This window comes from Pelodiscus sinensis, chromosome 1 (assembly GCF_052426305.1).
Source record: "Pelodiscus sinensis isolate ZL-2025 chromosome 1, ASM5242630v1, whole genome shotgun sequence".
Taxonomy (NCBI): Eukaryota; Metazoa; Chordata; order Testudines; family Trionychidae; genus Pelodiscus; species Pelodiscus sinensis.
In genome coordinates, this window is record NC_143052.1 from 291,712,779 (window position 1) to 291,735,214 (window position 22,436).

General features: G+C 43.4%; 1 protein-coding gene across 1 annotated transcript in view; it reads left to right on the top strand.

Annotated features, from left to right (window-relative positions):
- Window positions 1-1,641: 1,641 nt before the first annotated feature.
- The window catches only part of GTF2F2 (general transcription factor IIF subunit 2), a 139,724-nt gene continuing 118,929 nt past the window's right edge, over window positions 1,642-22,436 (top strand). The window contains exons 1-4 of the mRNA XM_075918994.2: window positions 1,642-1,895; window positions 7,524-7,597; window positions 8,083-8,101; window positions 9,112-9,256. Of these exons, the coding sequence (XP_075775109.1) occupies window positions 1,830-1,895; window positions 7,524-7,597; window positions 8,083-8,101; window positions 9,112-9,256 (304 nt within the window). The 5' untranslated portion in view covers window positions 1,642-1,829. The remainder of the gene's footprint in view (window positions 1,896-7,523; window positions 7,598-8,082; window positions 8,102-9,111; window positions 9,257-22,436) is intronic.

Below are 22,436 nucleotides of genomic sequence, written 5' to 3' on the forward strand. Positions count from 1 at the left end.
GTACTGCCAGTCCTAAGACTTCAGGCAGCACTGAAAGAGGCTTGTTACAGTGCAATCTCTTGAGCCCACTTGGTTATATGAAAAATTCAGAAGTAAAGGCTCTGTAATTTAAAACCTAGTAATGTATTTCCCCTGATTTTACATTTATTGTATATAAACAGGAACAGAAATGGAAACACAGAGCTCAAACTCTCAGCTACTGGCTTCCGATTCTTCATCTATGGAACAAAACACTGGAAAGTGAAACATAAGGTTAGGATTTTAAATAAGAAATTAATGAAAATGCTTCTTTATTGCCCCACTTAATGTAGTTTCCATGGAAACAGGACTGGATAGGCTGCCTGTAGCTGGAACGGAAAATTCTGCCTTGTCACTTTCTGCTCTGAGCCACCAGCTGAGCCAATAACACTGCCATATTTTTCCTAGTTTTTAGCACCTTACATGAAAACAATGATTTCTCACAGAGCAACTTAACTGGCCAAATTAGTATTGTTAGCTAAGTTTGTTACTTGGGCATTTAGCCTGTTTACTTATACTACTTAACTAACATAAAAATTTAAAAGGAGGAATGTGATGCATATTCAAATTACTAAATCATGACACCAGATTACTGTCAATGTCACTTGAGTTGAAGAAATTAATTCCATGTCATTTTTAAACAGTGGGCAGGTGCAACCTGAACATATGGTTTGAGCTATTTAGACACAACTCCCACCATTCACTTACTGTTTGGTTTTGACAAATCACATTGGGTCATATTAAAAGATGCTGAACTCTTCCTACTTCATTGTGCTCATCCCTTCACAGGCTCAGTACCTAAGCCTCAATTAACAGCATCTGTGAATCCTGCCTGGGGCAAAACTTCAAGATACTGAACATCCTCCCTACTGTGTTCAAACAAGCGCATCCACACACAACCTTTCACCAAAGTAAGTGACAGTGGGAATAGAATAATAGTTTACAAATAACTGGTTTTCAGATAGACAAACCCTTCATTTCATTTTTGGGCTTTCGGAGATGCAATGTCTGAGTTTCAAACATGGAAGTGGGTGATTTTTTGCTTAAATACACCTATTCCCTTAAAGGTTTTTAACTTAATGAAAGCTTGCTTTTAACCTGAGTTTTGGGCTAAATCTGAGTTGACAGCCTGTTTCTCATCTCCTGTCCAGGCTCTGGGGATGCTGCAGAGTGGCTGGCTTTTACAGGAATGATGGTAACCCATTATTGATTCACACATCGGCTTCCCCCCTGCTGCTGGAGTAGCTACCAGGTTGTTTCTATGATAATCAGTAGGTAATTTCCTACCAGCAGGGCACGGCCCCACTCCAGGCCTGGCACCTCTGAGGGGTCACGTCTGTCTCCCCCCACATACAGCTCTGTCCCAGCAAGGAAGCACGGCCAGGAGCCCAGCTTCTCCAGGGCCCTCTCACTCAAGCTACCAGGGGGCGACTCCCCTCTAGGCGCTGACCTGCCAGCTTGGGGGTGTCCCCACCACAGTCAAACCTCCGGCGCGAGAGCTCCCTGCAGCGCGCCGGGCGGCCCCTAAGCCCCCCAACACCCGGGGCGCCTCCCCCGCCGCCAAGTGCCAGTCGCTGCCCCTCCCCCTCCACGCCTGCCAAAGGAAGCGTGAGGGATCAGGCCTTTTCTCGGGGGGGGGGGGGGAAGGGAGGCACTCCATCCTCGCTCCGCTTTGCCGCGGAAGTTTGGCAGCGCCGGGCCGCCGTAGACGGGGTGAGCTGTTGATTCCTGTCCGGCTGGATGCAACGGCCATTGTGTGCGGGCGCCTCGAGCTCGTTCCGCGTGTCCTCGCGCCCCTCGCCCGGGCCGCCATGAGCGAGAAGGGGGAGCTGGACCTGACCGGGGCCAAGCAGAACACCGGCATGTGGCTGGTGAAGGTGAGAGGCCGCGCGGGTCCCGGGCCCGCTGCTGCTGCCGCCGGGACGGGGCTCGCCTCCAGAACGCAGCGCGGCGGCGAGCGAGGGGCGGGGGAGATCCCCTGGGGAGGGCCCCCGACGGGCCGGTGGCGCTGCAGACGGGGCCTGGCGGCTGAGGCGGTGTCCCCGCCGGTGCGGTGCGGCCTGGCGTGACCGTCCCTGAGCGGCGCCGCTTCCCGCCGGGGCCCGCCCGGCGCGCAGGAGACTCCCCTTGGCCGCCCCCACGGTCTCCGGCGGGTCCCGCGCGCTGCTGCGGCCTCCCTGGAGCTGCGGGGACCCCGCCAAGCGCGAGCCGATGCAGAGTCAGCGGGCAGGTGCCCCGGCCGCTCGCTGCTTTGTCAGGCGCCGTGCCCAGAGCTGCGAGGCGCCAGCCCCTTCAGTGGCCGCGCTTGGGAGCAACCCCCTACCGCTCTGTTTCTGTGAGCACTGGCGAGGGGGACAGGGAACGAGACAGTGTAATTGCCTCTCTATGCCAGTAGCATCATGGAAGCCTTGGCAGAAAGAAGAGAATTAATTTTTCCCTTTTCTGTAGCTGGGGTGTGAACTTTAGGCTAGACTTAAGACACTGTTGGGTGGGGATGGATGAGGCTCCCTAGGCACTGTCCCTGGCTTACACCCTGCTAGGAATCACATCGTACTTTATCTTCTAAGACCCTGGGCTACATCTACACTGGCAGCTTCTTGCGCAAGAGCTGTTTTGCAGAACAGTTCTTGGCAAAAAGTCTTCCACAAGGGAGGCTGTGTCTAGACTGGCAAGCTTTTGCGGAAAAACTTGCGAGCTGTCTACACTGGTCACTTGAATTTCTGCAAGAACACTGACTTCCTACTGTCTGAAATCAGTGCTTCTTGCGGAAATACTGTGCTGCTCCCATTCGGGCAAATGTCCCTTTTGCGCAAAAGGGCCAGTGTAGACAGCTCAGATTTGTTTTGCGCAAAAAAGCCCCTATTGCGAAAATGGCGATCGGGGCTTTTTTGCGCAAAAGCGCGTTTAGATTGGCACGGACGCTTTTCCTCAAAAAGTGCTTTGCGGAAAAGTGTGTGCGCCAATCTAGACACTCTTTTCTGCAAATGCTTTTAACGGAAAACTTTTCTGTTAAAAGCATTTGCGGAAAATCATGCCAGTCTAGAGGTAGCCAGAGTGTCTACACTGGCATGTCCTTTTGCACAAGAGATGTGCTTTTGCGCAATAGCGTCCATGACAGTGTGGACGCTTTCTTGCGCAAGAAAGCTCTGATGGCCATTTTAACCATGGGGCTTCATGCACAAGAAATTCATGTTGCCTTTCTACACTACCCTCTTGTGGAAGAGCTCTTGCGCAAGAGAGCTTATTCCTCATGGGGAGAGAAATAACTCTTCTGGAAGAAGCCCTGTTTTACAACGCTATACTGTAAATTTACTCCCACAAGAATGTGCGTGCAGTGTAGACAGCAGGCAAGTTTTTGCGCAAGAACAATTGTTCTTGCGCAAGAAGCTGCCAGTGTAGACATAGCCCTGGGGTCTTATCTGCATTAAGAATTTTCAGGATGACACAGTAGATGAGCTTCAGGAGATAGCCAAGTTAATCAGTTACAGAAAAAAACAACAAATGGTCTGGTAGCACTTTATAGACTAACAAAACATGTAGAAGGTGGTATGAGCTTTCGTGGGTGCAGCCCACTTCTTCAGATGATCAGAGTTATGAGTAGGGGATATGAAAACTCAAAATAAATAGGAGAGGGAGAAGAAAAAGAAAAAAAGAGCAGCAATAGAAATTTTCAGAAAAATCCTTAATATAGACATAGTCAAGGAGTGGGCTTGTCATTAGGTCTTGGAATTTGCTCTTTCGTGTCAGTTTCTGGATGGATTTTGCCCATGAAAGCTCATGTTACCACCTACATGTTTTGTTAGTCTTTAAGGTTCTACTAGACTATTCATTGTTTAAGTTTTTCTAGTTTCTGCATAGTAGGTTTTATGAAGCCTTGTTGAAAATGGGTTGATCCTACCTGTGCTAACCAAGGAGTTTTCAAATGAGGAGATGAAGATATAAGGGGGACCCTAGGCTGTGTCTAGACTACACTGCTGTGTCCACAAAGAGATATAGATTAGTCATGCCGAAATTGCTAAATATCCGGCACTCCATTAGCATGGGCTCCCCACCCATGGCCACCGCTTTTTTTTTTTTTTTTTTTTTTTTTGAAGCGGGGCTTTTTTGGGAGGGGGGAAAAAAAGCAGTCTAGACGGGGATCTGTCGAAAAAGGCTTTATTTTTCAATGGATCCCGTCTAGACTGACTTTTTTTTGAAAAAGCTCCGTTTAGAAAAAAAGCAGCAGCCATGTTTATGCTAAGGAAGCATGGGATATTTAAATACCTGCTTCATTAGCAATTTCGACATGCCTAATCTACATCTTTCTGTCGACAGAGAGGTATAGTCTAGATACAGCCCTAGTGTTCATATTGATTATTAACAGAACTTTCCTATGTATACTCTGTATAGGAGGAGAACTGGAATAGCAAGAACTTTTTATGATTCTTCACAGATAGTTGATGACATGATGACATGACTTAAAAATGACTTCCATGACTGGTATGGACCAAGTCTATGGTCTTTTAACATTTTAATTCCTTTATATAGTAGGGATGTGAAAAGGTTATCTGGTAACTGCTGCAGGCAGGGGGCTGCTTCAGTCTTGCAGGGGGCCTGCTGCGGACAGGGACTGCGCTAGTTTGGTGTTAGCAGCAGCCCCTGTTTGTGGGGAGCCCAGACTGCTGTGGGCATAGGCTGCTGCAGTGGGGGCTGGAAGCTGGGAGCTAGCGGCAGCCCCAGCCCTAGCATGGGCCTGGGAGCAGGAGCCCATGGGGCTGCTCCACCTGGGTCAGAGCAGTCTCCTGGTGGGATCCTGCTTAGTCAGTTAGCCGGTTAAATGTTAGGTTAACCTAACGTTTAATTGATTAACCAGGATTTTACATCCCTATTATATAGTGGAAATACATAACACTCTAGTATCCTAGAATGTTTCAAGCATGCTTTGGTGTTATAGTGAAGATGGTATTGAACCGAAATTGGTAACTGTGCTACAACTGTTCTTTTTAAGCCTACAAACTACAATTAGTTGGGCATTTTTACTACTGTGTTATCACAGGCCACATAATATAATGGTAAAAACATTTAAAGCCTATCCATGTTACATGAGGTTTGGTAACATAGTTAGGTTATGCATAGTTTTCTTCTACTCCTGGTTTAAAATCCAATTCAAACGTGACTTTTAAAAAAGATTTCTCTTTAAAGACTAGAGAATGTTTTGTGTAGTGCAGCTTTACCGCAATAGTTCATGACAAGATTACCTTGGTTAATGAATACCAAATTTAACAATGCTGAAAATGCTAATTAACTTCTGGGGGAAAGATGGGTTCAAAAAACAGTTCTGGTTAACCTGGTTTCACTTATAGAATGTGTGGCGCTAATATAGAAAGTATTGCAGAGAAAGACCACTAAATAGGTAATATCTGGACTTTTATTACCGTGGTGGGTGCGTTAGGAATATTTGCAATAGAAGTAAATACAGCTAGGGCTGTGAGTAGGCCTGCTGATCAGGGAGGGGGCAAAGGGGCAGTTGCCATGGCTCGGGGCTCCCAGCCTCCTCCACTGCTACTGCCGCCATGGCCAAAACCCTTCGCCCTTTATATTGGCGCTGATTGGCGCATTCTGTGTGGCTGTGAGGGCTGGGGGTGGGGTGCCCCTGACCTCACCCCTTCTAGGAGTGTGGAGCCAGGCCCATCCCTCCACCTTGCACAGGGATGCATGGAAGCTGCTGGCTCCTCTGTCTGTGATGTTTTAGACTGCAGAAACTAGAAAACTAGGTTGTACTAATTAGGGAGTTGTTTACTTTGAAATGGCAATGCTGTGAGTATGTCTAAACTACATCCCTCTGTCAAAAGAGGGAAGTAAATCAGGCAAATTGGAAGCGCAAATGAAGCGGGGATTTAAATATCCCACGCTTCATTTGCACTTTCGATTTGCCAAATTTATATTCATCTTTCAACAGAGGGATGTAGTGTAGACATAACCTAAATGTCCTCTCTTTTTTCAAATGGTTATGCAGGCCCACTGTCAGAGGGTGGGGCAAAGGGCACAGTTTTCCCAGGGCCTGATGATTCACGGGGTCCCAGAGCTCCAGGCTTCCACCACTGTTACTGTAGCAGTGGTAGCGGCTGAAGCCATGGTCCCTTTGATTTGTTGCTGGAGCGCCCACTCTGCACCACTCTGAGGGCTTGGGGGAGGTGTTCTGCTGTCTGGGCAGTGCTAAGAGGTGACTGCACGTCCACACACTTTTCCCTGGGGCCTGTGATCGCTGGCTGCCCAGCTGTGGTCATGTTACAAATTGAGAGAGAAGCGTTTTAACCATATCTACGTAGGCAAGAATAAAGACCAGATCTCTCAAATCTTAAGTACTATGTTTTGTTCAAATGCTATTAGTTTACTCATGAGCTCCTGTCAGACCTTAACTGGGGAATCCTTTTTCTAAAATTCAAGTTAAAATTATTTGAATTCTCTTTTTGCTTTTGGAAACAGATTGTAATGTTTCCGACGTGAATTCAGGATTGTTAAAAGTTTTTTGAAAACTGATCCTCCTGTGTGTCATCTCATTTCCTTTAATTTTAGCAAGAACAATCTGCCATAGACAGTGTTTTATTGTGCAAGACATTTCCAGTATTCATATAGATTGTATAATCCTGTCCAGAATGTAACTGCAGATTTGGCTAGGTGAAGTGAGGCCCTCAGAAGCCTATTGAGATTGGTGAAAAGGTAAATCTGGAAAAGCCAGATTTCCACTGATATGAGAGAGAAAATCTGGTCCACTGAATGTCTGATATATTTCTCCATCTGTAACACCATTCTGGAGCCCCCGATGCTGCCTGTATATTGCAGGCTATGGCTTAATATTATGTAATATTTATATTACTGTAGCATGTAGGACCCCTAATCGTGGATCATTACCCCATTGTGTTGGGTGCTTCTCTCTCTCATTGGATCTGCAGCTCTGCCTAGATAAGCAACAAAGTGTGCAATCCTCCAGTTGTATATATTCTCTACAGAGGATATAAATACAAATATAGAAGGACTTTACTAGTAAAAACCTAGAAAGATATTGCCTCAAAGCTAAAAATAAAAAATGGATTTGTTGTAGCTTCTAACATATTGTGAGCTTCAAAAGTAGAGCATAAAAAGAACATAGTACAGGAACAGTTTTTTAGCGCATGACTTGAGGTTAGTAAAACATTACTTGCTTTTTTTGTTCCACAAGTCAATCAGATGTCCTGTTAGTTTTAAGGCTGCAATACGTTATCACTTCTTTTCGTCTCATTTAAGCCATATGTCTTAGATTTTTCTTGCTAGGCTTTGGAAGGTTTAAATACTATCAAGTATTGGTGCCAACTTACTTTCTTTGCCTTCTTTAGCAAAGCAATATTGGTCTTCTGTGTATTTTGATTATTGCTGTAAAAAATCATTACTAAAAATTGAGTTTTGAAATAAAGCAATAAAATCTTTAATATAACTATCTGTTGCATAGTCACGTGACGTTTATTTATTTATTTATTTATTTATTTGAGGTGCCCAAGTATTTGTCACAACAATGGACTAAAGCTTCAGGAAGGGGTGAAGTAGGGAAGCTGAGGATTGCTAAGTAAGTAGTTCACAATATTTTTTTAAGTAGGAAGTCTTAACTTTCTACTTATGTAATAATTCTATTTTTAGTATATGTAGTGTATCACAGTGCTGAACTGCTTATATTGCATAATATTTATGGCAAGTACAAGTTGTGTTTATTTCTATGAAGCTTGAAATATACACTGATAATCACTATGAAGCTATGTTATATATAATATGAATATGAAAAATCCTGGTGTGTGGATATATTTTCCAACACCATATTTTATTTCATAGACAGTGGAAATAGGCACATCTAGATAGAGAATCTCCATCAACATATTTATATGTTTTTGTGGGTTTTTTTCTCTTTGCTTCTGTTGATGTTTCTATTTATCTTTGGGTAGTTCAGGAATGAAGATGAGTAACAAACTAGAATTTGTATTTTCTGCTGTTATCAAAGGAGCTAGACCTGTGAAATTAGATTATGGAAACTAAAACCTTAAATATTTTCTTTTACAGAAATCAAGGAAGAACAGAAGTAAGTAATAACTAAATCTAAAAGCTATAAATGTGTTATACTTTGAATGTTAGTATTACTTAAAGTATGTTGCTTTGTAGTGTAAGCTTTCTGTTATAATGCTTTTAATAGAGCATGGGACTGGGAATTGAGAGACGTGGGTGACTGGCTCTGTCACTGGCCTACTAAGTGACCTTGGACAAATTACTTATCTCTTTGTGTCTGTTTCCCTATCTGCAAAATGGGGATAATAATGCTAAGACCCTTTGTAAAGCACTTTGAGATCCGATGAAAAGTGCTTTATAAGAGCTGGATATTATTATTAAGCAGAAAAAGTCAAAAACAAAGAAGTAAGAGTTCAGAAATATACCATATAATATTTGGCAGTAATGCATTGGTATTGTTAAATGTACAGTATTAGGGAATGTGAAGTCAACTTATTAATATATTAGCAGTTGAGTAAATTATTTATTTATTTACTAACTATTTGTTTCATGTTACATGGGAAGGCAGCAGCATTATTCAGTATGCCCCTTAACAACCAACCCATTAAGTTGGAAGGGACATGGCAAAATTCAAGAGTGGGGAAAAGATGCATTTATCACCTTAAAGTCTCATTTAACTCTCATTGGAATACATGGAGACCCCACTGGTTTTGGGGGTTTGATCAGGCTTGTAGCTGTTTGTAATATAAGCTATACTATCTATATACACTTTCTCAAAAGGGGTGTTAGTTGTGTGAAACATTTTAAATATCTGCACTGAAAGGTATAACTATCTTAGGCTTTTTAAAAATAATGCAATGCTATTAATTGTTCTCTGATCTCAAGAATGGATAATAAAAATCTGAGTAAATTGTAAAAATGTGAAAATGTTTAAGAAAGTATTTCAGATTAGTATATTAGATCCAAGATAAAATTCAAAATTGTTTTGGACTATTTCATTTTTCTTTCCCTTCCTGTTTCCTAAGCTCTAAAATCGGTGTAATTAAATGATCTATGTAGTAATGCTGTGTTCGTTGTGGCTGTTAGGTATCGTTCACTTTGAATGAAGATCTTGCAAGTATCAATGATATTGGAGGAAAACCTGCTTCAGTCAGTGCACCTAGAGAACATCCGTTTCTTTTGCAAAGTGTGGGAGGACAGATGTTAACAGTGTTTACAGAAAGCTCAGTAGGTAAGTTAGAATGAAAATTATTTGTTAATATAATTCTTGACACGTTTGTGCCAACTGAACTTATATACCTAGAATTTGCAGTGTGCTATTTAAAACGTAGTAGTGATTTGAGTGAATGCAGAGGGAGTGCACAGCTCTCACAGTCAACGTGGGTAATCACGCACCTCATTTCACATGCATGACAATTGAGTAATATTAGTAGGAAAACAAAATGGCTTACAGGTCACATACAGAACCCTGATAGGCCGCAGATCGCCCACCACTGGTCTAAGTTAATATAAAGTGCATAGTTAGCAGCAGACTAGACTCTTTAATATCCATTCAGTGATTCCTATGCCAAGTCAATATAATGGACAATGTAATTAGATAAATCCAAATTGAATTGCTAGATGAATCCTGCTTCTGTTAGCAAAGACAGCAAGGTATACAGAAAACTGATATGCATTGTATATGGAAAGACTGATAGAATGGTTTCGTTTTCTGTAAATTGAAAACTAAGTTAATATAGTCAATTGGTTGAAATCATGTATATTTCTGTTCAGCTGTCAATACTGATTTTTTTTCTGATAGGATCTCCCCTAAGTGTGTGTTTCAAATCATAATTGTTCTGCCATGCATTGTTTCTGAGATGGAAAAAAGTTATTTAATGTCTTACTTTTTCTTTAAGGGGAAAAAGCTCTGCAAACAAGGGATGAAATCTATATTCCTATGCCTTGTTGTTTAGGGGCAGTGGTAAATCCTTAACTTCCATTTTAAGAGCCAGATTAACTAAAACATGATTAATAAACCAAGAGCCACAGCAATCATTATAGTTAAAGTTGTGAAATAGTTAATGTTCTGAAACCCTGTTTTTCAGTCTTACAACTTGATGTAATTTTTCAAGCTTGATCTGTGCCTGAAGATGAGTATTTGTGTATGATTCTCAAAATATTTAATTAATTTTGCTTCTAAGTTGGGGGAAAAATCCTTGTTACTGGAAAAGTAAAAGAAAATCATTGCAGTTCAGTCTTGTACAATTGTAGTACAGGTTGAATCTCTCTTGTTCAGCACTCTCTGGTCCGGCAGCATCTCTGGTCCAGCATGATTTTAGTTAGCTGGATGTCTGCTTATCATGGGTGTAACCAAGTTTTCCACAGTGCCATACATTTTGTTTACAGCAACCAGTTCTGGCTCTCAGTGTTCTGTCCTGCTGTTTAGCTCTAATTTACCCCAAATGTCTTCTAAGAGTCAAGCAAGTAGTGGAAATGTTTGTAATGTCATTAAGAATGGCTTTTATTTCTTATCTGTTTATTTTCTTGTGCCAATACAATAAAATTGTGTAACAACGTTAACACTTTGTTATGAAGAGAGCTGGTAAGCCTTAGCTAGACAAAGGCTTATATATGTGCATCAGTTCAGTCCTACGTTGTTAAGCAGCATTGTAGGCATTGTTCCATTTATTCACCTTGGCAGAACAGAAATAAAGAGAGACCCACTACAATATTGACCTCCTGTGGCTCTGCAAATTCTCTGGTTCGGCACCTGTTAATTCCCTAGGGTGCCAAACTAGAGAGGTTCAATCTGTATCAATTTGATGTGGGTTATTAAACTGAAATTTTGCATGGAAATAGTTGCTATTAATACCTTTGGGTAGTCTACTGGAAAAGTTTTAACCAAATTACAAGTCTTTGAAAATCATCTTTTTGTATGATGCAAAGAATATCTTTTCACTTTCTTTTTAAAACACATTTAGTAATATTCTGAGTAAAACTAGCTTAATTGTGTATTCTTGCATGGCTAACTGAGAATTACATTTTTTTTCCTACAATACTACCTAGTATCTTTTAGTTGCATATTCATCTGTATGCCATATGAACTGAATTCAGGAAGATATATGTGAAACGTACAGTTATATTCTGATTATGCAAAATCTTGATGTGTAGCTCTACTCATGAGTAGTCCCTTGAAAGAAGTAATGTGACATATTCTACTTCTGTCTATATAAGCTGCCACCACGCCTAGGATCGTTTTTGATACTCATCAGGTGAAATTGTCAGAATCTATGTGTAAATCCCTCTGTCTTGTATATCACATTAAGCTCGAGCATCTTGTGATTACCTTCAAAGACCTTAAATAGCCTTGACCCATCTTTTATTAAATTACACTAGGGATCGGGGTAGACTGGCAATCAAAATAGGCCCGGGAAATGGGTTGAGAATGGCCCACTTCTTCACATCAAAGAATTTTTTAAAAATTTACTCTTTGACCACCCTGTAGCCACACCTCTGACCCTTGTTAACCACACCCCTGATGCCCATTAGCCACACCCCTGACTCCCATTAGCCAGGCCTCTGGAGGTAACACTCGTGGGGCAAGATGGACACATGACCAGAAGTAAAAGGTGTCATGTGACCCCTCTAAGGACTTTTCCCACCATCCTCTTACCAGTAGGGATTAGTTTGGCCACCACCAAACCCCCCTCATGCAACTATTCTGTGGTTGCATTAACCCTATGTGTGAGACATTAACTTGGGGGTGGAGAGGCTGGGGAAAGTGTTCCCTTTAAGTTTCCTCCCATGAGTAGAAAGAATTTTGTGTTGTGCACCAGTACTGAGTTCATGTAGCTTATGGCACCCCAGTTATTAATAAATACTTTATAAACCTCTGCTGCCATGTCTCCTCCCCTTGCTCCATCAGCTCCCCTGGTGCTTGCTGCCCCCCGACCCCTCACCCTCCTCTGCTGTCCTGACTCGGACTCCTGCCCTCCTCACTTCCCTCAGCCCTCCTGAGACCTGTCCCCCCCACCAGCCCTTCCCCCCCCCCCCCCCCCCATGTGCCCACTACTCCAGTAGCCCCACTCTGATCATGTGAGCTACCCTTCCTCCTCCCCTCTCCTAACACCTTCCTCTACAAACCTGCCCTGCCTCTCTCCTCTGGTGCTGGTCCCTCCCCTGCAGGTGTCTGCCCTTCTGCTTCATCCCCAGAATCCCCTGGCACCTGCACCTTCCCTTACCCCTGCACCCTCCTGATGCTCACCACCATCTGCCCGACATTCCCCTCGTGCCCCTGTGCCCTCACGCATGACTTGCTCCATCCCCACCTTCCTCTTGCCCACCCCTTCTTTCAAGCCTTCTCCCAGCACTTCCCCCTCCCGCCTCTAGCCCCCAATACCCTTACCCTCTCCTCTCCCGGCATCACCCTGTTGTCCCCCCCACTGACACCTCCCCTCCTTCCTTTTTCCTCATTGTCTCCACTTGGCACTCTGGCATTTGTGTCTCTCCTCTACTCCTCTCCTCTGTCCGTTGATGCCTTTCCCTTTTTTCTCCTAACCTCTCTCCTCCCCTCAGCACAAGCCCCTTTCTCTCCCACCCCTTCTTTCTATTTGCCCTCCCCTACCTTACCTTACCTTAAGCTTCTGCCTTCCAGTTTGTGGGACTGGAGTCTGTCGTCTAGCCCCAGAAGTCCCCGTAGTCCGGGCCCCAGCTGCTTCTGGGGCTCCAGACCACGTGCTGGGCCTGGAGTTGGGCCATGCTGGCCGCGCGGTTTTAAAGTCCCGGGCTGTGATGTCACGCCATGCCTGGGCGTCTCCCCTCTCACCTGTTCCGTGGTGTTTGAGCATGCCACACATGCGCTCCCTCGACCCCACAGTGCCCTGTAGATGGCCGGCATGCAGTGCCGGGGAATTTAAAGTACGGGGTGGTGGCACCCTGTCACAATCCCCCTCTTCCTCCAGCAGCTGCCAGCCGGTCCTTCAGCCTGCCCTTCAGAGGACAGTCCACTGGGAAATTCCCCGTGTCCCGTCGGGCCAGTCCGCCCCTGCTAGGGATGTCAATGTGTAGATTACATGATTAACTGAAAAGCCTGGGCTTATCGGTTAATCTTGTTGACTACATGCACTCTCCCACCCTTGCAGCCTCTGTATCAGAGGCTGCAAGGGTGGGGGGACGCAGGAGCTGGTGTCCATGGGGAGCTGGCTTTTAAGCAGCTCCCTACGAGCATTGGATCCCATGAAGCTGTCCCCTCTCCCTCCTCCAGCCCCAACACCAGGGACTATCAAATATGTAACTAACTTAAAATTTGATGAGGTTACATGATTATTCCATTACATGCTATCTAACATCCCTACATTACATCCAGTTCTGCCAATGATGTATATGCTTTAATACCGAATTTGCTCATTTCCCCCATAATAACCCATGCTTTTTCCATGCAGTTCTTTTTGCATGCAATGTGGTTTTCTGGATTGTTTGCACAGTCAATAATGTCTCATTTAAATTCTTTCTGAAGATCTACTTTTTCCACAATGCCTGTTTCATTATTTAGGCTACGTCTAGACTACATGCCTCTATCGCCAGAGGCATGTAGATTAGGCTACCAGGCATAGGAAAATGAAGCAGCTATTTAAATAATCGCCGCTTCATTTAAATGTACATGGTTGCTGCGCTGAGCCGATTAGCTGTTTGTCGGCTCAGCGCAATAGTCTGGACGCGCGGGTGTCGACATCAAAGGCATTTGTCGACCACCCAGGTAAACCTCATTCCAGGAGGCATATCTGGGTGGTCGACAAATACCTTTGATGTCGACACCCGCGCGTCCAGACTACCGCGCTGAGCCGACAACCGCGCTGAGCCGATCAGCTGTCAGCCATGTAAATTTAAATGAAGCGGCGATTATTTAAATCGCCGCTTCATTTTCCTATGCCTGGTAGCCTAATCTACATGCCTCTGGCGACAGAGGCATGTAGTCTAGGCATAGCCTTATATTGGCAGAGAATGACACTGGGGATGTTAAAATGCATCCCTAAAGACACTGGGGATGTTAAAATGCATTTCTTTTGAATAAACGTGTTACTGCTGAAATTTTTGGTGGGGGGTGAAGGCAGCTCTGTGGGAGCTTGTGCGTGCAGGAAACCTCCATGTACTGGCTCCCTTAGAGCTGTCTGCCCCCTTCCTCGTGCTTCAGCCTCTGTCTAGCCCAGGCTCATCAGTTAACCATTTAAATGTGTACACTATCACATCCCTAAAAGACACTGGAGCTGAATTTAGAAATTGACAAAATATGTGGATTGAATTGTGGAGGGAGGAAAGAAGGGTAAGGGATAGGAAGTTTATTGTATTCCCTTGTTTAATTTGAAAACAAATGTAAGTAGCCAGACTTATACCTATCATCCACAAGATTCGTTTGCTTGGGTTGTCCCTCCTACACACTTCCTTTCATTGTCTTCTTACTAATGGAGATTCAACTCCTTAGGAGTCTAGTCCAGAGGTTATCCCTTATAGTTAGTTATTCCTAATATCTGACCTAATTCTCCCTTGCTGCAGATTAAGCCCATTAGTTGTCCTGTCTTCTCTGGATATGGAGGATCACTGTCCTCTTTGTAACCCCCTGAAGTATTTAAAGATTGTCATCAGGATACATACTTTTCTTAAGACTAAACAGGATCAGTTTTTTAAAAATATTTTCCTGTAGATCAGGATTTCTAAATCTTTTATATTTTTGTTGTTTTCTTTTGAGCACTCATCAGTTTGTCCACATCTTCCTTAAGGTATGCCCCCCAAAACTAGACACAGAGGACTCGCCAGAGACCAACAGAATGGGACAATTACATCTCATATCTTACATACGACACTCCCATTAATTCAATCCGGAATCATATTAGCCTTGTTCACAACTGCAACTTTTTGGGCATTGCTGAATGTGAGGTATATCTGCACTGGGACCAGGGATGAGATTGGCAACTTGTGTAGACTACTCACACTAGCAGTGAAGCGCAGCAGAATGGGCTCAAGTGAATATGTATGTAGGGAGTTAGGTGGGCTTTAGAAGTCCAACTGAAAATCTGCATTACCACTTCCTCTCTGATATTTTTAACAAGCAAACTAAATCAAAGTCAGCATTGGTATGTCTACAAAGAGTTGCAAAACACATCCTGAACTGCAGTGTAGAAGTATCCTTCACAGTAATTTTCATTTGGTTTAATGCTTATCTTTATCCATTGACCTCAGTGTGACCTAACACCATATCTGTCTGGCTAACACTACTTAGTGAGGAAATAACACAAAAATATGTGATAGACTTATATAACAATATGCATTATGGTGGAGCTTTCAGGTGAGACATTGTAATTGTCAGAGGCACTGTATAGATCTATAGAAAGATATTCCTGCCTTTCTGTATTTATACATACTAAGTTGAAGAGGCAACAACTGGGTGAATTCTGTGAGCATTCATAAACTATAATTGTGCCTCTCACTAAACTCAGGCCACTTAGGGTGGATTTATTATTACATGATTATTATAAGATATGTACACAGTGCAGCCAAAAATGTGCTTGTTGGAGTTACCGTTATTTATGCAGGATATTACCTTGGCATCAGTTTAACCCTAAATGTATTTATTAAATCTAGTGGCTACATGATACTTACACTGTTGTCCTAAATATGTCTAAATAATAAGCAATTTACTACCTCCAAACAGTAACAAAACACATTTAAGTATTTGATTAAGGTACTAACAACTGGGGTAAACGCAGGGATGCTTAAGCTCTTAGTGGTCATTTCCAACTTGGGCAGGCAAGTATTACCTCTGCCCCTGGAGCCCCCAGTTCCACGAGGAGTAACGGTAGTTGGGAATAGGAAGCCTAATCCGAACTACCTAGTCCGTGCCGCGTGTAGCCGCGGGCACGGAGTCCGAACTAGCGGACATTTAAAAATGGCGGCGCCCGGCAAGATGCAAATGAAGCCCGGGAAATTCAAATCCCGGTCTTCATTTGTAACTTCGGTTGCCTACATTACCACCCTAGTTCGAACTAGGGTGGTAGTGTAGACATACCCAATGAGTGTTATGCCAGTTTCCAGAAGTAGTTGTGCTAGCTGCAGCCCTTTTAGGCACGACTGTTCTGAGTGTCTCTTGTCAAGAGACTGCCAGTTCTATTATATTTAGTAATGGAGACATACATCCTCTGGCAGCTTTAGTTAATTTATGTTAATTTTCACTTGTGATTGCACCATCTGATGAAGTGGTTACGAAGAAGTGTCTTTTTGGTTTTTTTAAAGGAAAAATAAGCTAGTGCACCAATTCTCTGTGCCCATTTCTTCAGTTGGAGGGGAAATTAGGTGCTTATGGTTTGTTCTCTTGATTTGTTTAATCTCCTGGAGTGCATGCTAGAACAGTGTTTATAAAAGAGGGCTGCGGGCTTGCCCAGGTAAGCCACTGGTGGTCCCGTTCTGCTTTGAGACACTTTAGATTTAAAAAGAAGTGGCACAGGCCCACCAGCAGCGGGAGATTAACATTGTCATAAGGTCATCTTTTATTCTTGTAACAACAAGTAATTTGGGAGATGAAAATCTGTTTGTATCAAGTAACCGAGTGAAGAAATATTCAAACTGGCTGGACAGAGTTGGAGCATTCAGATCTTAAATATTAAGTGGACTCAACTAACGTTTAAATATAACTTCACCACTTTTGAGAACCATTGATTTAAATGTGTTTCATTAATGTGAAATTGTAAAATGTAGTTAGCTTGGCTGATTTACTGAGGTTTGGAATGACAGTTAACTTAAATTTAAGCATTTTGGTTTCTGTTGTCTGTTTCCTTGAAAAACAAGTTAAGGTGTCTTATTTTAAAATATACTTACGTTCCCATTGTTTTAAGGCTGGATTCCAAAAAAGTACCTTTGCTTCTGCACTCATTAAAATTATAAAATATTGTCCTTTGGCTTTCCTACAGCCATAAAAATATGCAATCAGTAAATGGCAGTAATGGATTATGCTTTCGGGAACCAAGTATATCTAGATAATTAACTGATTTGGACTTGCACTCATAAAGCCTTGGACAAATCCCAAGAAAGAATTTGTACTTTGTTTCTGGGCTGGTCTATGATATGAAGTTATGTCCACATACCTATGTAGCTCAGGACTATGAAAAATTTCACTTGCTGTCTGACAGAATTAAGAGGATTTAAGTCCGAGTATAGACACTGCTAGGTAGCAGAAACCGTCAACCTTGTTACAACCTCTGAGAGGTGGATTTTACTTAAGTGATGGAAGATTGCTTTCTATTGCTATAGTACGTCTAAACTATTGTGGCACACCTGGGTGTAAACATACCCTTGGTCCCTGGGCTTTACGCTTTTATGTGGAATGGCTGAAGTATTTAAAATTTGTGAATAATGTTGGTAGCCTCTAGGAATCTGTACAAAGAATATACTGTATTTTATACATGTTTGGTGGATTAGCCTTGCTGATGTTTAAGTATACATCATTTAAGTATACATCATCTATCTGAGGATATTGGGGATTCATTGTATGACTAAACCAGCATGGATAGCCTGCTTCTAAAATTTGTCCATCAGAGAAATCTGGAGAGTGCTACACAGAGTTGCTTTCACTCTTTTACATCGTACTACTCTCTCGATTATAGGTTGAAACTCCTCTTAACCAGGATTCTCTGTTCTGGCAACATCCATGGTCTGGCATGGATGTTGCAAGACTAGAGAGTTCCAGTGAAAGGCCAGCAGCAAGGATCCCTGCAGAGTCAGCAGTGCAGTGGGCTGCCCGCAGCGAGTTGACAGCGGAGTCGCCCTAGCCCATGGCAGCAGGGCTGCTTAGTGGCATTGGCTGACCTAGCACTTTGCTGCCCAGCTGGGCTGGGAGTTGTGGTAGGCCTGTGGGATAGGGAGCCACAGTGCACGCGGCTGTCCCGCTGGTCACGGAGCTCCAGGGTGGTGCACATGGCTGTCCTGTGGGTTCTGGAGCTCCAGGGGGCACGCACGGCTGTCCTGCGGGTTCCGGAGCTCCAGAGCAGCACACACAGCTGCCTAGCAGAGCCCAGAGCCCCAGTGTCATGGCAGCGATGGCTGTCCAATGGGGTTGGCAGAGCAGAGAGGCCAGTGGGAGGAGGCCAACGGGGGGGCCGGTGGCACGGGTCCAAATTTACCTTCCCTGGTCCTGCAAAATCTCTTATCCAGCATCAGTCAGGTCCCAAGGGTGCCGGACCAGGGAGGTCCAACCTGTAAGTACATAATGTTTGTTTCTAGACATACGGCTCTACTGAACAGAATTTGAGGAGTTTATCAGGAACCAACTCTAGTAGAACAAGTGTTCGGTGTGATGAACAGCATTGGTAGGGAACATAAGTAATTTGATTATTTTTATTTCCAGTCTTACTGCTGAAAAAAAAACAGGCACATGTATGTGGTTTTATCAGCCACTTATCAATGTTGGGTAGATGGGACATTGCTTTTAGTTGCAGCTTTGGTCACAGGTTAATAGCAGTGCTGCAAAATACAATGTTTTGGCTGAGTAAATGAGACTTTTTTAAACAGAAGGAAAATGGAGAAGGATAGGAAAGAAAAGTAACATGGGAAAGGAAAAGGACATAGGTAGAGGTGGTGGTTGAAATACATCTGAGGAAGCAGTAACATCATTTGGATACCTCAGTTGGTCTGATTTGGTTGGGACATCTCTCAGGAATAGGATGACAAATGCCCAGTGGTGTCATGATGGAGTCTAGTGACCCAGGAGGTTGTGGAGTGTGGCACTCATAATGGTGAAGCTTGCTCCTCTTTTTTTCCAGTCAGCAATTGTTGCACTTGTGCTTGTCTTGATCCAGAATGTTTAAGTACCCCCAAAAGAGATGAGGGGTGGAATAGTCCATCCCCTCCCTAACTTATTCACCAGTGAAGCCTAATTTTAGTTTAATTTCTGGTCCCAAATGTGATTTTAATACTTAACTACTTAATTTATAGTAGTTGATCTTTTGTACCTTTTCACATCAAAATTCATTGTTATAGGTTATTGTAACACTTCTTAAACTTTTATCAGCTTTCCCATGGTTTGACTCACAGGTGGAGTAAGCCAACCAGGCCCCAATTATCACTACATCTCCTTACCTCCATGGAATGTGTGGGTGAGTCCAGTCCTGTTTCTGTTTTTAAAATGTCTGTCACAAACTGCACAACAGTTAACAAAAATGCTGGTAGAAGTGCCAATCTGAGCAGGTGGCCAGAAGATAGAATTAGTATGAAATCGTTCTTCCATGTTAAATGCTCCTTCCTAGTCCAGGTTGAGACATTTGTAAAACAATGTGGGTGAAATGCATTTGTTCTGTAGATAAATGGGAATACTTCATTATCCAGTGCTTTCAAGTCAACACCTTTCCTGAACACTGTGCTTATCTTGAAACAAAAAAATTCATACAAATCCAGTTTAAATCTATTTCCACTTTCTTTCAGGGCATGTTCATAACACAGAGATATTTTCTGATTTTTCCCCTCCTCTTCCTATGGACCTTAGGATAGCAGCCTGCTTCCTGGCTGAGAAGAGAGGGATAAACATAGCTGCCTCTGAAGTCTGCCTTTGCTGCTCTTAACAGTAGCCAGAGAGAAGTTGCTACCCAGATTTAAGGCACTATTTCACTTTATTTCTCTGTGGCAGTGTTTCTCAAAATGCTCCACAGAGCCACTCTGGGAAAGTTGCTACAGGGCCACTCTGGTTTGTTTACCTACCGGCTCCACAGACACGAAGCCTCACAGCTCCCATTGGTTGTGGTTCGCCGTTGGCTGCCAAGGGGAACCACAAGAAGCAGCATGACCTAGGTCGTTGCTTCCCGTGGCTACCCTTGGCTGCAAACAGCGAACTGCAGCCAATGGGAGCAGCGAGGCTTTGTGGGTGCAGAGCTGGTAGGTACACAAACCGGAGTGGCCTGGTGGCAGCTTTCTCAGAGTGGGTCCGTGGACCACTTTGAGAAACACTGCTCTATGGGCTTTCCTGAACAGGGGTAAGGGCTTAGACTTGAGAACTAATAGATGATCCTTCACATGTTCAAGCAGTTAACCAATGATCCAGAGCTCATCGGTTAACCTTCACGGTTACACACAAGGACACACTTCCCCCCCCCCCCACCCCACACACAACTGCCTCTGTATCTGAGGGAGCAGTGTGGAGTGAGAAGCAGGCTTTTAACATACAAAAACAGCTATGGAGTGCAGAGGGGAAGTGTGTGGAGGCAGCTCCGTAGGAGCCACCTGATTCCTCAACCCTCCTTCCGTGTGTAAATGTGTAACTGCTGAAAACTTCAGCGGTTACACCTTTACCAAAAGCCTTCATTTTAGCATCCCTACAACATGTTAAGGATAATTCATGTTGGATAATTCCAGGGCTACTGAAAGAGCTTCCACTTAATGTTCTTGCCATGAGAAAGATGGTTACTTAATATTTGTTAAAATCCAAAAGGTGGGGAAAAAAAAGTGGACCCACTTTGGGACTTGATTCAGACAGATCAGTATGTCTGCTTACTGATCATGTGTGTCCATATAGGTTGTATACAATGGGAATTAGGTGTCCAAGTCCATGTGAAAATCTCAGTAGGTCCCTATACTGCATCTTGAGGCACTGAAAGACCTTTAAAAATCTGGCCCATCTAATCTGTAAGCCTCTCAAAACATATTAGGCTTTGTGTGTTGATACATTTGTGGAACCTTTCTTCTCCCAATCAGTTTGGTTCTGCACACTTTGCATATTTTAAGACTAGTTCTGTGGAACAGCATGAAGTATTGTACTGCATTCCAAAACACCAGGTAAAAATACAAACCTAATATGCCATACTATTCAACTACAAAATAATTGAAATATCTAATGAGTGTAGATTGATAGCTGGTTTCCACGCCTAAAAATGTTTCTTGGTTGATTTGACTTCTACAATCTTTTTTGATAGGATATTAATGAATGCTACTTGCAATATGTATGTATCTGCTTGCTGGATAAAACACCAATGCCTGAGTAGGAATGTCAACATGTAGACAACTACACAATTAACCGATACGTTTGGGTTTATTAGTTAATCTGGTCAATTACACGCATTCCTCTACACTTGCTTCCCCTGTATCAGAGGCAACGTGGGGTGCGGGAACCGGCTCCCCACAAGCGTTGGTTGGATCGCCTTCTTCCCAGCCCTGTGATTAAAAAGGCAACAGAGCAGAGGGTGAGGGGAGCAGGTGGGAGCCAATACACACGGGGAGCTGGCTTTTAAGCGGCTTTTTATGCATTCTGGCTCTGCAGATCCGCCTGCTCCATCCTTGCTGCCTTCTACAGAGGCAGCAGGGGTGGGGGAAAGGTAGGAGCCACCTGTCCCCCTACCCTTGCTGCTTCTATCAAAGCCAGCAGTGGTAGGGGGCGGAGGAGGCTGCCGCAGAGGGGCTTCTGTCTGCAGCGGCTCCGGGCTCAGCCCCAGTCTGCAGGGAGTTTGGACCCTCCCCCCCCCCATCATGGTCAGAGGCTGCAGTGTGGAGTGGCAGGGGGCTCCCTGGGACTGGGGTTGGGAGTGCACTGGCTCCCAGCCCCAGTGACTATCAAATAGTCATGTAACTGGTAAATTTTGATGCGGTTAAACGACTATCCAATTACATGATATCTAACATTGCTATGTCTGGGCATGGTTTTCCTGAAGATCAGTTTATGAAAAATGGGTTACTGGGAGGTGTGGTTTCTATGATTATTGCACAGGGAACCCAGAACGCAATTGTTTCTTTTGTTTTCCAGGCTAGTGTTTGGTCGTATTTTTGCATTAAATATGAACGACATCCTGTTTCATAAACATCACCATATGTACATCACCAGTTGCTATGCAACAATGCTATTTGTGCTTCCAGTCATTTTATCTTTGTCATCAGTTGTTATAGTTGTAATTTTTGGGTGTGGGTGGGAATGTTTTTGGAGGTTTTTGCATATATTTCAATATGCTACACTGAGCAAAATTACTTTTTAAAAAAATATATGGTTAGGTTTCTCTTTTAGACTGATCATGTTTGATTAAACTGATCATTTCTGAGCTTTCTTCTGGCAGCCACTATCTGGCTAGAAAGTAGCATAATTTGACCGTTTCAATTCTGGATCAAAAATTGGAAGGTGATTGTGTTATATATTTAGGAGTACTCTTTCTTTTCTGAATGTGACTATAAATCAGTTTCCTTCCTATTTTAGTAGTCCTTTGCATCATTTTGTGACAGCAGGTAGCTCGGAAAAGCTGACTCTAAGTTTTAATTTTAACTTTCAAATATTTGATTTACGGATGAAGAAGAGTGCTTTTCTTACCACATTAGACCTTAGGTAACACTGATTGGGGAAATACGCCACTTGTGTGATTCAGAACAGCAGGATCAGGCTTAATATATTGGCTTTGTGTAGATTTTACATTATGGGC